The sequence below is a fragment of the Anabas testudineus genome, chromosome 8 (genome assembly GCF_900324465.2).
Source record: "Anabas testudineus chromosome 8, fAnaTes1.2, whole genome shotgun sequence".
NCBI lineage: Eukaryota > Metazoa > Chordata > Actinopteri > Anabantiformes > Anabantidae > Anabas > Anabas testudineus.
Window position 1 is genome coordinate 21634271 of NC_046617.1, and position 14602 is coordinate 21648872.

At 40.2% G+C, this 14602-nt stretch overlaps 1 protein-coding gene across 1 annotated transcript; it reads right to left on the reverse strand.

The window, feature by feature from the left end:
- Positions 1 to 2652: 2652 nt before the first annotated feature.
- syngr1a (synaptogyrin 1a) lies at positions 2653 to 5621 on the reverse strand. Its single transcript, XM_026346563.1, has 4 exons — positions 5453 to 5621; positions 3634 to 3871; positions 3369 to 3514; positions 2653 to 2876 (listed from the first exon to the last, which is right to left on the reverse strand). The coding sequence occupies exons 1-4, from the start codon at positions 5552 to 5554 to the stop codon at positions 2787 to 2789; spliced, it is 576 nt and encodes a 191-aa protein (XP_026202348.1). The 5' UTR covers positions 5555 to 5621; the 3' UTR covers positions 2653 to 2786.
- Positions 5622 to 14602: the final 8981 nt, after the last annotated feature.

Below are 14602 nucleotides of genomic sequence, written 5' to 3' on the forward strand. Positions count from 1 at the left end.
CCCAGAGTACACTGGGGCTTAAGCATCTTGAGCTTCTTGTAGGTTTGGGTCAATGTAGTCCTGGTTGAAAGTGACCGAGTCAGCTCCCAGTTTGAACCGGTGGACTCCCAGCAGACCCTGGACCGTCTGCAGAGGAAAAGGATTCAAACAAATAAACTTTATTAACATTTACAGAAAGAAAATGAAATCCATCTTCTGTAATCATGATAAAAACAACAGGATCTAAAATGTTGTGTTTGTTTCAAAGCCTGCAACGTGTTTTTTATGTTTTAGTGCAACTTTAATACAAAAATTGTGTCTGCACATAATTTGTTTTACCTGTTTCCCGTTGGCTGAATGATATAAACCACATGATTATTGCCAGGTATAAGACGATGATCATGCTAAACTCACAGATACTCACTGGACCCTGTGAGTCTTTTACAGTATGAATTTATTCACTATTCACTATAGCTATGTACAGTATAAAGATGTAAAATGTAACGATGAATCAGATGCTTGGAGTTAAGGGAAAGTTTATGGTACGTGATTTCACTGTGGTGAGAGAAGAAGAGAGGAGGTTCTGGTGTTTGTGGATCACTGATGGCAGGAGACCGAGGCAGGGAGGGAAGTCCAAGTACAGAATGAACTAGAAGCTTGAGGAGTCTGTTTCTGTTGGTCCAACTGCTCAGGAAAGGAGCAGCTTTGTTGCACCATGACTAACATCATCAGTTAGTCTCCTCCTCCTCTCATGTTTATTTATGTGAGATTCTCTTCTTTGGACCAGCTCGTGTTAAGTCTTTTTTCTGATTGGTTGACAGTGTTTTTCAGGAGATTAGTGACAATAAACAACAACAGTTACTGATAGCAGCTGTAGTATTTTCCTTTTTGCTGCAGGAGATGGTACAGAGCAGCAGCAGCTTAGTTGCTTGAGAGGCAAAACCTGGGGCAAATATCGCACGCATATCGTACACATCACTCCCTGCTGATTGAAAAGTTAATTACTGTAAACACACAGTAAGACGAAACTGTTCAGACACATTTTAGGATTAACTCCCAACAGTCAGTGTCTCCCTGCCCCACCTGCTTCCAGAAAATAAAACAGAGGATGTAAAGAAACAGGAGATGATACGTGGCCACACGCACACAGTTAGCTCAGTTGGTAGATCTAGTTATCTGTCTATAAATCAGTTAGTGGTTTGATTCCTGGTTCCCGCTGGCTACATGTCAAGGAGTCTGAGGACAAAACACTGAAACCCCCCCCACCTCGTCATCTACTGCAGCTGTCCAAACAACAGATAATTACCCAAAGAGGATCAATAAAGTGTGTTATCATCATCATCATCATCATCATCATCATCATCATCATCATCATCAAACACAGCTGAATAAATGTTGGTACAAATGTTGTGCAGTAAGAATGTCCTTTGTTTAATTAGATGCAGAGGGTTAGAGATTCAGGACGCAGCAGAATGATTCATACAACTGGAAATGTTCCTCCATCATTATTACTGATGGATTCTTGTGTCTATGGCCTGTTTCTCAGTTCATCTCTTAATCAGGATACATGTCCCATGTTGAGCCATAATAAGAAAACAATAGTGACACCTGCTGGCTGTCTCTTAACAGTCTGTTTTAAATGAATGAAGAGGAAAATAGACTGACTGACTGACTGACTCCCTCCTGAAGTTAAATGTTACATATTTCCCTTCGTTATTTCCAGTACTTAATGTATGTCGGCTATGCCTGGTGGTATCATTTGAATGTTCTACACATAACACTTCACTTGTTATGTGTTTGACAAACTAAACCATGACATCTGCTGCTGGTGTTTTTCTCCCTGCTTCACTGTACTGTTCTCAGTGGTGGTTCAGTCTTTTCCATGTGATCATAATTAAGATTTTATGTACTGATAGAAAGATTCTTTGGTTCCTGAAACTATTAATGCTTTTTCTGCAGCTCAGAATAAACCAGTCTCCTAAAATTAAGTTTCTACAAAGTTAAACAACAAAATGTAAATGAAAACATTTATTTGTAGGAAATGTAATCATATAATATTGATGTTGTGAATAAAGTACCTTTTATTAACATATTTGGTACTGAGGTTAGGGTTAAAGAACAGTGGTTGCTCATGATTTAAAATGTTAATGCAGACCCTAACCCTTGTGGGTATGAAGTTGTTTCCTTCTGTATTAACTGCCTGTGTGCAGTACATTTAATGAATTTGTTCTTCATCAACATACAGTATTATTATCCTCATCATAAGAACAGAGAACATGATCTGGTTGCAGTTACGTTGTGATCATGGTTCAGTTGTACAGAAACATACTTTTTATGAGACCCATGTTGCTTTACACTGCCTGATGTTAATGTCACATTCAGAATCATTTGTTCAGTGTCAGACAATATTAAATGAATGCTGTACTGTACATCTTTAACCTTCCATTAATATTTATAAATGATTTATAGTGTTTGTACAGCTAATCACAGTTTGTGGTGTTTTGTGTGAGTTTTTACACTCCACTCCTTCTGTGTTCGGATGAATTCACTGTGTTTGTATTCTAATTTAAATTCCACCCATAAATAAAGATTACTCGCTCTGATGACATCATGAAGACATCATAATGCTCATTAACATCCTTAGCACATATTGTCTACATCTTTAATCTTCAACATATCAATGAATCAGTTCCAGCATCACATGGTTGCCATGGTTACAGAAAGGCACTTAGGATGAAAGGCACTTGGATTGACCAATCAGCGTGCTGGTCTCTGACAGGCTGAAGGAGAGAGGTGATGTTAACGCATCAGGCGAGTGGGGGGGTGAACAGTTTGTTGTATTCCTCTTCAAAGGAGACTCTCTTTAGACGCTCCAAAGACAGCAGAGTGAGGCCTCCCTGCACACACACACGTTGTCATATTGAAACAATCATTAGAAAAACGTTTCAGTGAATGACGAGAGCCAGCTGCTCTTCTCAGGACGAAACTGCACAAAACAGGAGAACGGTATAATGTGTATGTTACCAGTCATTGTTCTAAACCTCTTTAAGCTTCCTGAGGAAATGTAACTTAAGTTCTTCTAAAACCTGAACTCCACAGAGGCTCCAGAAGATGTCCTGCTGCAGTTCATGAACCTTTACAGCAGTTTAGGAGCTTTTTGTCTAGTTGGGAAACATTTGAACATAGTAACTCACTGTCCAACAAATGAAACCTTTAAAACCTTGTTGTTTTCCCTATGTTTTCCAGACACTCTCCCTTTTTAATGACAACTACCTGAAACAAGTTCTAACATGGTAGAGACAGGTAACTGATCACGGATGACTGATATTCAACCATTATACTAATCTAACTGTATCCTATCCAAGACCTGCTGGAGTTCAGGTACATACCCAGGTGAAGACTGAGAAGAACGAAAAGACGATGGCAGATCGAGCAGCATCTGCTCCTTCATTCAGAGGGTTGTCTTCTTCTTTAGAAACCTGCCACTGATTGGCCAGAAAACAGAAACCCACAAACCAGACCAGAGACCAGAGAGCTGCCGAAAACATGCAATGCTTATTACAAATGATTCCCTTTGTGATTATTAGAACACGGACAACATGTTATGTGGGGTTTTCAAACATGCAAAGGTAACCGAAGAAGGCAGGATCTCACCTGACACTCCAATGTCGGCCATGACGGCCTTCTTCCTGTCTCTCACACCGCTAATCTGAGGAAAGTAAACATCTAGCGCAAGAAAAGCAGCGCTGCAGAGGAAGCACAGTGTTCCCATGGTGACGGCATAGGTGCAGGCATGCTGGTTGCGGTTAAAGATGCAGTACTCCTCCTCCTCATCAGGCCGGTTAATGTAGCCCTCATTGGCAACACATCCCAGGACCACAATGGAGAAAAGCTGAGAACACAGTGGTCAGACTTAGCTCAGTGCTAAGAGGCACATTCATTCTTAGTGGAAAAAGCTATATGCTAGATGGCAGCAGTGATTACTCGCGTCAGTTTCATCTATATGGGATTTTTCAAACACAATGGAAACTTTTTACGAACCACAGAGTTTCACAAAGTTAGGATGCATGTAAAACACATTTACTTTAGTTACTCTTCCAAAGGTTTATTCTTAAATCATGAAATACTGTAAGACCACAGGACAGGACAATAAAACACAATTTATAAGTCAACACATCTGACAGGCATCTACTATCTGAGTACCAGCATAAACAATGTAAACATTACTTGTGCTGTAGCTGTATTTTATTGTTGCTGCAGATTTTGTCTTTTTATTTTGTAAGTAAGTAAGTGTGACAGCAGACTGACCAGAAACACAAAGGCCACTAAAATAACAACAACTCGAGGTGGAAAGACTGATGACTGAAGTGAGGAATATACCAAACTATGAGGGTGCTGCAAGATCTGCTCATAAGTAAAAAAACAACAATAACAGAAGTCTTTCTGTTTCGTTAAGTCAGAATGAATCTGAGTCATCAAACCATCCAATCAGAGCAGCAGTAGAGTTCCACACTGAGGTTTTGTTTGAGTCTTGTGTTGGAGCTCAGGAATGTGACCAGTCCCATGACTGAAACACACACAGACCCTAAAACACTGAAGCAGAACTAGGCCTGGACCAGAAAAAAGCACCATTGTGCAGTAAATTCACCAGAGCCCGAACATGAACTAACCTCAAACTACAACATTTACTTGTCTAACTTCACTTTAATCAACTAAAACTAACAATAAACCAAAATTAAAATGAAATGAGTTAGACTCAACTAAAACCAGGTCTAGGACTTAACACCCTGGTAGATTTGAACCCAGAACCTTCTCACGATGAAGTTGGACACAGACGGATGACACTCAACCCCATGCCCTCAACCACCCAACACTAACACACCTGTCGCTCCATCATCACCAGTGACTTGAAGTGGGATCAACTCTATGTCCATCATCAGACCAATCAGATGATGGACATCCTCAAACTTATTGTGTGGTATCAGCTAGGAGCACGGTGAGAGGGATCCTGCTGAACCCACCACACCCATTAAGTCCACCCCCGTACTTTAATCTGCTCTCCAACAAATTGTAAGTTTGTGGTGGTTTATTTTTGTTCACTAGCTCATTCTATAGAGAGTCTCTGTGACCTCTACTTTTGTCTCCTGTTAGTTCATCGATAAATATGAACAACTATTTATTTGTCACATATTTAAACTGTCAGATGTTGTTTCTGTCCAGTTATATTCCTGTAGAAACTGTAACGCTGCCGTCCTCACTCTTGGAAAAGACCATAACATCACTAAATAAAATGATACTGACAAGCATGCTGGGAGTTGTAGTGGTTCTTATGTGTACAGGTTTCACTGTGTTTTCCAAAGGATTCACTGCTGTTTTTTTTTTTTTGTTCATGTTGATCTGTGAGTGACATCAAAGTAACACTTCACACATCTTACTGTGACATCATCACAACATCACTGCATCATCGACTCACCCAACACAGGATCCTCACCACAGTCTGAGGTTGTCTGACAAAGGTCAGGGGGTCAAATGCTCCCCCCGCCTTCCCCGCTCCATAGGCCTGGAAACCATCCATCAGACTACTTCCAGATCACACCAGTAAGGACCAGAACACACCAGTATGGACTAGTTAAGGCAAGCTCCACTTAAATCCTCCTCCCAGCTCAGTCCAGTTAGACTAATGTCAGACAAGTTGGTCTCAGTTCACAGCATCTGTTCCAGTTCAGTTTGGTCCAGTTGGTCTCTGTGAGTCTCTTTACTGGTCTGTGCACCCGCTTCTTATTCTCTGCTGTTAGAAATTATAATCTGCTCTAATCCCCCTCATCCTTCCTAAGGTGATGAGCTGCAGTTCCCCCTAAGCTGAGTCTCACAGGCTGCGAGCCCACCTCTGTCCTGCTCTGGTATTCATGACATCACTCATTAGGAAGTTACAGTTATCCAATCACAGCCAACGAGGAGGGGCCATGCTTCCTGTTGCCTGAGAGGCTTTACTTAGGGTACAAAGCTCCATTTCCTTCTTTAAATCTGTCAGACACACAAAAAGGCACCAAAGTAAAGTTTATCTCTATGTTATGTTTCTAAAATCAGTTTCATTATTTGTGTCTTCTTCCTTTGACTGATTCAGAACATAAACACTTTACTGTTACAGTGTTTTTACTGTACTCTCTTCTTTACCATTCAGCTGTTCCCGTTCAGAGATCACCACAGCGAATCATCTGCCTCCATCCTATCCTCTGCTTTTCCGAAACATACTGTTGGTAGGCTTGTTTACTGCATCTGTGTTTATCAGGCATTTCAGAATCATGTGTAGAGATCAGAAGGTGTATTTACAACTTTAAGTCATTTATGAGGTGTCCTACTCCGACTTTCAGTAAGGTGTAGGACTACCAACAGTAGAGCGTGTGACGCCTGTTTATGGAAACTAAACTTTAGAGCAGCTTTTCTAAGTGCAGTGTAAAGCGGACAAAGGCGTCTTAAAAAGAAAAGGCCCCTTCTCACCAATTCAGTGGGCTTCTGGATAAAAAAGACTTCATTAACTCCATCTCAATGTCAGCAAGGAGTGGGTGGTGCACTCAGACTGTCTCTGATACCTGGAAGTCTACTTGCACAATAAACTGGACTGAACAGCTCTCCAAGCTCTCTACAAAAAAGCACAGAGTCAGTCGTATTTTCTGCAGCAAGCACTATGCTGCAGATGTTCCGAATCTGTGGTCGCTGATGCCGTCTTCTACGCTGTAGTCTGCTGGGGCACCAACATGAGGGTGGCAGACACTAACAGGCTGGAGAATGATGTCTAACTCCCATTAGTCCTGGACAATGTGCCCCAGGAGATCCTTTCTGCCAGTGGCTATTCAACTGTACAGTTCTTCCTTCCTGCATCACATATGCACAAATGCCAAGTGAAACCAACCCAAAGTTCTCTGCAGACATCTAAATAAGTCCCTTTATAAAGTGTATTTTTTGAAACCACGCTCTGAACCACCACCAATGTGTTGTTTGACAAAATACACAGACACTCATAGGTGAAAATGTGTCTTTGAGGAATGCTGTCAGAAGATGATCATATGTTCTGGGCTCTGGACAAACATCAAGGCTGGGAGACATATGAGTGATTTACCAGCACATCAGAAATATTTTGCTCGGAGTTGTGTAGACTGTTCTCTGACAATTCTGGGACAAAATTTAAAGATAGAAAATCTGAGTGTTATTTGTTGTTGTTCTTTGGAAGTTTTGGAACTTCTGTAGAACCCCAGGACGCCAGGATGACCAGACTATGATTGGGCTGAATCAGGGGCATAACCGTGAATAAATTCTGATTCATGCACAACAATTACATGAACAGTGTTAGTCAAAGAAGCTCTCCAAGTCCTTAAAACATATCATACTGGTACTGCAGAAAGAGTCTTGCTTGACTATTAAATCCATACTACTAGCTATAAGCTATAACCGCATCTACGACGTCCAGGCCTGGCAGTGGCGCTGCAGGTGGCTCATGGACTTTGCGTGGAATTAGTAATTAACCTGTAGAGACACCAGGCGTAGTTGAGCAGGCTTATATACCTGACAAGCAATCAGGTGAGGGCGAAGCATGGGGTGTGTAAGCTGGATGTGGCAACACAGAGTGCATGGAGGACTGAGGTTGCAGCCTGAACATTTACATTTAGCAACTTACAAGTAGGGCTACAATAGTAGGCAGGGTGAGCGTAAGGAGGTCTTGCCTAAGGACCCATACTGGTGGTAGGCCACAGCTGGGATTTGAACCCTATTCTCCCACATGGGAGGTGGTGATGTTACCACTACACTAACCAGCCGCTCTGAACGTCGCAAAACCGAGGAGGTGACCTGAGGCTCAGTCATGAACACGACCAAGGCGAACAGACACATCGGAAGTGAGGAGGACTTTGGCTGGATGCACTCAAGTAACACCACCTGTCGTCTTTATCCACTACACTGCCAATCAGGGAGCCGACAGCAACAACCCACCAGGTGCTGCTGGTTACAAATGGATTTCCCCTTGTAATGACTAATCCTGCAGCACTTTGCTAACAGGTGGACAACACAGACTTCAAACACTGGATCGTTTGGTAGGAAAGGGAAAGGAGACTTGTCTACGGGAGAGGTGAAGGTCAGTGGTGCCTGTTCTTTTCTGTTGAAGGCCTCAGAGGATGTTAGTCTCACTCGGGGTTGAGTGAGAGCCTGATGTGGAATAAGGGGTTTTAATGAGTCATGTTTCCATTGGGAGATGTGAAACTACTTTACATGGTGGATATCGACGCGATAGGATATTTCATATTGTTTTACCTTTTTAACGTAATAAATATTAATATTTGATCTTTGTTTTGACCAATCATGAACTTTTTTTACATTTTTAAAGTGTTTAGTGTAATTTTATTACATTTCAATCACACTTTTAAACAAGTGTTTCTTTTCACTCTATAGTTGATCAGATTAATTTAATTTAATTTTTTTAGATTTTTACAAGTAACAATTACACACAAATGTCAGTCACAGTGGAGCAAAGAAAAGCTAGTTAAACAAGTACCATGTTACTTGTGGTTGAAACATGAAGGAGATGTAGGATTTGTAAGGTCAGGAGATAACATTCTTTAAAACAGTAGCCAATAGATGGTTTCATGCCCTTTTTTAGAAGAAGGGTATCCTAACGCACTTATTGTTCCATTTAAAAAAACAAAATTCTGTAAAGGAATAATGCTTTGTACACGATGTAAGACTAATCATTTCCAGTATGGTAAGTGAGACGTAGGTGGTTCCAAATTCTCAAACACTACTTTGAAATCTCTAGAACTGCCTTTTTTCACCTAAGAAACATTGCTAAAATAAGATAAGATAAGAAAACCTTTATTAGTCCCACAATGGGGAAATTGCATTTTAACAACAGCTTAAATACTAGAGTGTCAGAAAGACAGTCTGACCAAAGGAGACGAAAGACTAAACTGGCACAGTCCGAGATAAATAGGCTATGAAACCTGACAGTATAAACAGTTCAGTAATAAATAAAATATATACATGTAAGTACAGTATATGTAGCAGTGTGAGTATGTACAGTATATGGATATTACTAGATGGCAGTATTGAAATGTACATTGTGTAAGTTGGTTTATGATTATTGTCCCGGTGTAATATGAGTATCAGCAGCAAAATTAGGAGCATCCTGTCCCAAAGTGATGCTGAAAAACTAGTCCATGCATTTGTTACTTCCACACTGGACTATTGTAATTCCTTATTAATGGGATGTCCCAATAACTCATTAAAGAGCCTCCAGTTAATCCAAAATGCTGCAGCCAGAGTTCTGACTGGAATTAGCAAGAGAGATCATATTTCTCCAACGTTAGCTTCTCTCCATTGGCTCCCTCTTAAATCCAAAATTTAATTTAAAATTCTTCTCACTTATAAATCCCTTAATAATCAGGCTCCATCTTATCTTAAAGACCTCATAGTTCCATATCTTCCAAGCAGAACTCTCCGTTCTCAGACTGCAGGTTTACTTGTGGTTCCTAGAGTTTACAAATGTAGAATGGGAGGCAGAGCCTTTAGCTACCAAGCCCCTCTCCTGTGGAACCAGCTCCCAGTTCAGGTTCTGGAAGCAGACACCCTCTCTACATTTAAGACCAGACTTAAAACTTTCCTTTTTTATAAAGCTCATAGTTAGAGATGGATCAGGTGACTCTGAACCATCTCTTAGTTATGCTGATATAGCTTAGTCTGCTGGGGGACCTCTACTGATAAACTGAGCTCCTCTCCTCTCTCCTTTCTCCTGTATCAATGCAAATGCCACCATTGCATGTCATTAACTTTGTGTCTTCTCTCTCCTGTAGTTGTGTTTCCTCCTCTCTGTCTCCCGCTCTCTGTACTTTTCTGCAGGTATCCTCGGCCTGGAGCTGTACATCTCCAGAATCCAGTTCATCTGCCCAATGTTCTTGATGCTTGTTGTTGTCTTTATTGCCTGCTGTTCTTTTCTCTTCTCTTTCCATGCACCCCAACTGGTCGAGGCAGATGACCACCCACCCTGATCCTGGTTCTGCTGGAGGTTTCTTCCTCTAAAGGGAGTTTTTCCTCTCCACTGTCTTCTGGAACTGCTCGGTGGGGTTGGTGGGTTTTCTATATAATTATGTACACAGTTATATTCTGTAAGGTCTTAAACCTTAAACACTGTAAAGTGCCTTGGGATGACTTGTTAACACATAACATTGCTGAACCTAGACCTGACCAACTGCAGCAACCCCAGATCATAGCACTGCCCCCACAGGCTTGTACAGTAGGTACTAGTCATGATGGGTGCATCACTTCACTTGCCTCTCTACTTACCCTGATGCTCGCATCACTCTGGAACAGGGTAAATCTGTTCTCTGACACAGATTACCAGCTTCCTCTGTAGTACATCCTCTGCTGCGCAAACACATACAAACTCTCCTGGCCCCACCCCTGCTCCCTCCTCTGTTGCCTGTGTCACACCCTCCCACCAAACCTATGGCCATGCCCAGCTGCAGCCACTCTGCTAATAAAACCACAAAGACTCTTTTCCCACACTCACCCTGTCTGATCAACAACCCAAATCTTTGTGCCTCCCGTCAGCTGCCAGCTCTTTTCTTTGGACTTTGCCCACGTCTTGCTGTGTTGTAAGTTTGGATTTGATGTGACTTTTGTATTTCTGGTTGTTTTTTTGTAAATGCCGCATTCCCCCCTCTGCTCATTTGAACTCCCGTTGTGTTATGTAGTTTATTATTTGCTTACGGTAGTTGTTTAGTTTTCTCTGGTTTCTCCTTGTGTAGTTTTTTTTATTTAATTTCTTTCATTTAATTTTTTTTTATTATTATTTATTTATTTATTTTTAAAACCTTCATGGGGATAATTGTCATTGTGTAATTGATGACACGGTGAAATGGGATTTTTTGGCTTTCTATATAATTCTGTGTACCACTCCCATATTTTCCGCGCAATAGGGCGCACTTAAAAGCCTTCAATCTTCTCAAAAAACGACAGTACGCCTTATATATGAATTTATTCAAGTAACTTAGTACGACTTTAGTAAACTACAAACCCGCACCGCTTGCAACATTACAGCTACCGTAGTGACGAGCATCGCAGAGTAACACATACTGTGCTTCACCATCATATTACCCCAAAATCCCACCTGTCAAGAGACGCTTACGACGCAGACTTTAAACTCAAGGTTGTTGTTGTGTTGTATTTTGTTCTAACGTTAACTGAATAGTTAGGAGTTATTGTGAATACGCTATCGTTTGATTTAGCGGTCTCAGATTGTGGTTTTTATTTTTCACGCGTTACAACTGAAGTTTGGGAGTTATGGTGAACACGTTGAATAAAGTTTGACTGACTGACTTATCTGCCTGTTTTGTTTCACTTAATGTGTCTTTTAGTCCGACCATTCAATGACAGTGCGCCTTATAGCACGGAAAGTATGGTATATTTTGTAAGGTCTTAAACTCTGTAAAGTGCCTTGAGATGACTTCTGTTGTGATTCTGCGCTATTCAAATAAAATTGAATAGAATTGAAAATGAGAGGTTTTGGTATTTTACGTACACAGTATATTGCAAACATGGTGAATCATGACTGTTAAAACACTGCTATGCATTAGCTTTAACAACCTGATACTTTGCTGCCACTAATACAATATTAAGATGCATAATGAGAACACTTGCTTATCATCAGATTTTCTCATTTGCACAAATGTTGATTCTAAATGTTCAATGACATAAAATATTCTAATTTTATGGTTATGCTCCAGCAACTTCAAGTACATGGTTAGGGTTAGAGAACTATTGTTGTCTTGTTTAATGAAAAGCTTGTTATTACAACATCCACTTGGACTCAAGTGGATTATTAGAATATAAATCTGGACAGACGTGTGTGTAAACTACATAGTCACTGGTTAGTGAAGGCACAACCGCAATGCAGCAATTCTAGTTTTTCCTTAGTCTGAGAGTTTTTGTTACCTGGTTGATGGCAGTGGCTCAGCTTTGCATCAGCTGACAGTTGCACTTTAGAGTTGTATTGGAGTTTGTATTTTTTCAGTATGCACTTTAACTTTGAAAGGCGCTTGGTATGTTTTAAGCATTTTGTTTTTTTTTTTAATAGCAAACACGATTTATTACTTGTATTACATTTCTTAGTATTCTACATGACTCATTAACTCAAATAATTAGCTCAACTAATTGAAACATACAGTATGTAAGTGAGCGCTGTTATGACCTATATTTCTACTCATGTTCAGAATCTACTGTCATGTTACTTAAAACTGTGCTGGTTGTGTGATGCAGTTTTAGATCAATGTTATCAGCTGCAGCCAATCACCAACAGGTTTCCAATAAAAGCTTGTCAGTAGTAATAGTGTTTTATAATTGTGTATGTGACATGAATGTATGCTGTTATCTCCTCATTTTGAAAGAAGGAATTTATTTCAGTCTGTTTCCTACAACAGATAAACCATAATTTAAAAAATTACACATATTGTAAATTGTTGTCATTTATTAGAAGAAGAAAAAATGGAGATGTAGCCTGAAGATAAACTGTATTTGACCTTTCCTCCTACATTTGACTTTTTAATTAAATTAATTTAAATGCTCCTTTGTTACTAATGTCACTAATGTTCTTCTCTTTGCACATTCCTCTTCTCTCTGTGCTCTATTTAACCTCATGGTTTTTCTGAACCCAGTTCTTATTCAGCTTTTGCAATCCTGATAGTTTCCAGTGCTTTATTAATATATGATGCATGATGAAAAGAATATAAACAAGAGATTTGGTAAGAACTTTTTTTTGCCATGCAGTAGTTTACCACCTAGTGGTAACAGCTACTGGAACCTTCCCCAAACACATCTCTTTCTTGCTCCTGTAATGTTGGAAAAAGTTTTTACACTAATAAATTTAAATTACTTACTCCAAGGTGAAGGCGATCTGTCCAACAGTACATCATGAACGGGACTGTGGTTATGATGATGATCTTCTTTGGTTAGTATTCAGATCATTCACATGTATTTATTCTGTCATTGATGAGCAGATACGGCGGCAACAGCAACTCTACAGCAGGTGCATCAAAATAAGTCTTCTTATTACCACAGGGCTGTGTTTCCTGCCTTCCTGTTTTCCACATCTCTATTACTACATTACAACTGGACTAACCTGGAAAGCTGCTCAGGACTACTGCAGATCAAAGTACACTGACCTGGCCACTATTCACACTGAGCAAGAACAGACCAAACTTAATCAACTTTTACAAAGTCAGCTATATGTCTGGATTGGTCTGCATGCTGACACTGATGCATGGAGTTGGTCTCTGGAAAACCAGGACTATTATGGTTTAGGAGAGGCTGGGTTCAGGATGTGGGCTCCTTTTGAACCCAATGATGATGGAAATTACCAAGTCTGTGTGCTAATGACTACAGCTGGTGAGTGGGCAGATGGACTGTGCACTTGGGAACTACCCTTCATTTGCTACTCTGGTAAGAAAGGCCACACTGTGGCAATCTGAGTCTGTATGTGGACAATGCAGTCCTCTGAGCTAAATGCTAATGTCAGTAACCTTATATAACATTATTAAAATGTGTACTGAAAATGCAAACAAGCTGATTTGCAATGTTCACCTTGGAATGCCTCAGTTCTGTTCTGTTTAGACCTTTTTTGTTGACATTTATAATATGTGTTGTTGTGGTCATCAAACTATTTTCTGTAGCTTAACTTTGTAAAGTCAGTTTCAACATGAGTTTAAGAAATGTATTGATGGTTCTGATAAATCTGTGTCTAACACTTGACACTGTGAGATTAAACTTTGGTAGTGCAGCACAACTAATAAATTGCTGTTTCCTTTTTGCTGTTTGTTGTTCACATCAACATGTCTGATGAGTAGTAGAGCAGCACCAGAGTTGATATGAAGACCGAGGCTGAAGGTCTTTCTACTCAGCAAGATGCTGTGTACTTTGGAATTTAGTTTAGGACTCCAACATTTACTAAATAGCATAGAAAACGAAATACAAATGAGGCTCGTGGGAATGTTAGTAGCTTTGCTGCTAACTTCTGGTCATTAACTAAAATACTAAAGAAATTAATCTGTTCACCTAGTAATGGCAGGAAGGTTTAATTACTATTAAAGATTCACGTTGTTAATGACAGTCAAAATCATTAGCATTCATCCTCTTCGGATCAGGAATCTTTGTTCAAAAGCAATCCATCACACAACTGTCAAGATATTTCATTTTACTAAAGGGGTTGCTCATAGACCTATGCCGCTATTATGATTAAAACCAGTATTATCTTCATCTGGATTATTTTAGTGGTGAATTTAGTCAGTAGCAGTAGCAATGTCTGAATGTGGGTGATCTGATATTTCTGCTTTGGAGTAGGAAGAGACACAACTAGCACAACAAAAGCTGTAGCTTTGTTCACTTGTCCATTCCCATTCAGGATCACTTAACATCTCTATTATATTTTACAGCCACTGCAGGAGCAGAGAGCACTTCATCAATCTTCTTCCTCATAAATGATCTAAAGAACTGGACAGAGGCCCAGAGCTACTGCAGGATCCACTACACTGACCTGGCCAGTGTGAGAAATCAGGCTGAGAATGATCAGATGAGCATGATGTTGACC

Coding starts and splice junctions, on each gene's coding strand:
- syngr1a (XM_026346563.1), bottom strand. CDS start 5,554: ATGGATGGTTTCCAGGCCTATGGAGCGGGGAAGGCGGGGGGAGCATTT. Junction 3,872..5,452: donor TGGTGAGGATCCTGTGTTGG/GTGAGTCGATGA, acceptor CTGTGTTCTCAG/CTTTTCTCCATTGTGGTCCT. Junction 3,515..3,633: donor GGCCGACATTGGAGTGTCAG/GTGAGATCCTGC, acceptor TGTTTTCGGCAG/CTCTCTGGTCTCTGGTCTGG.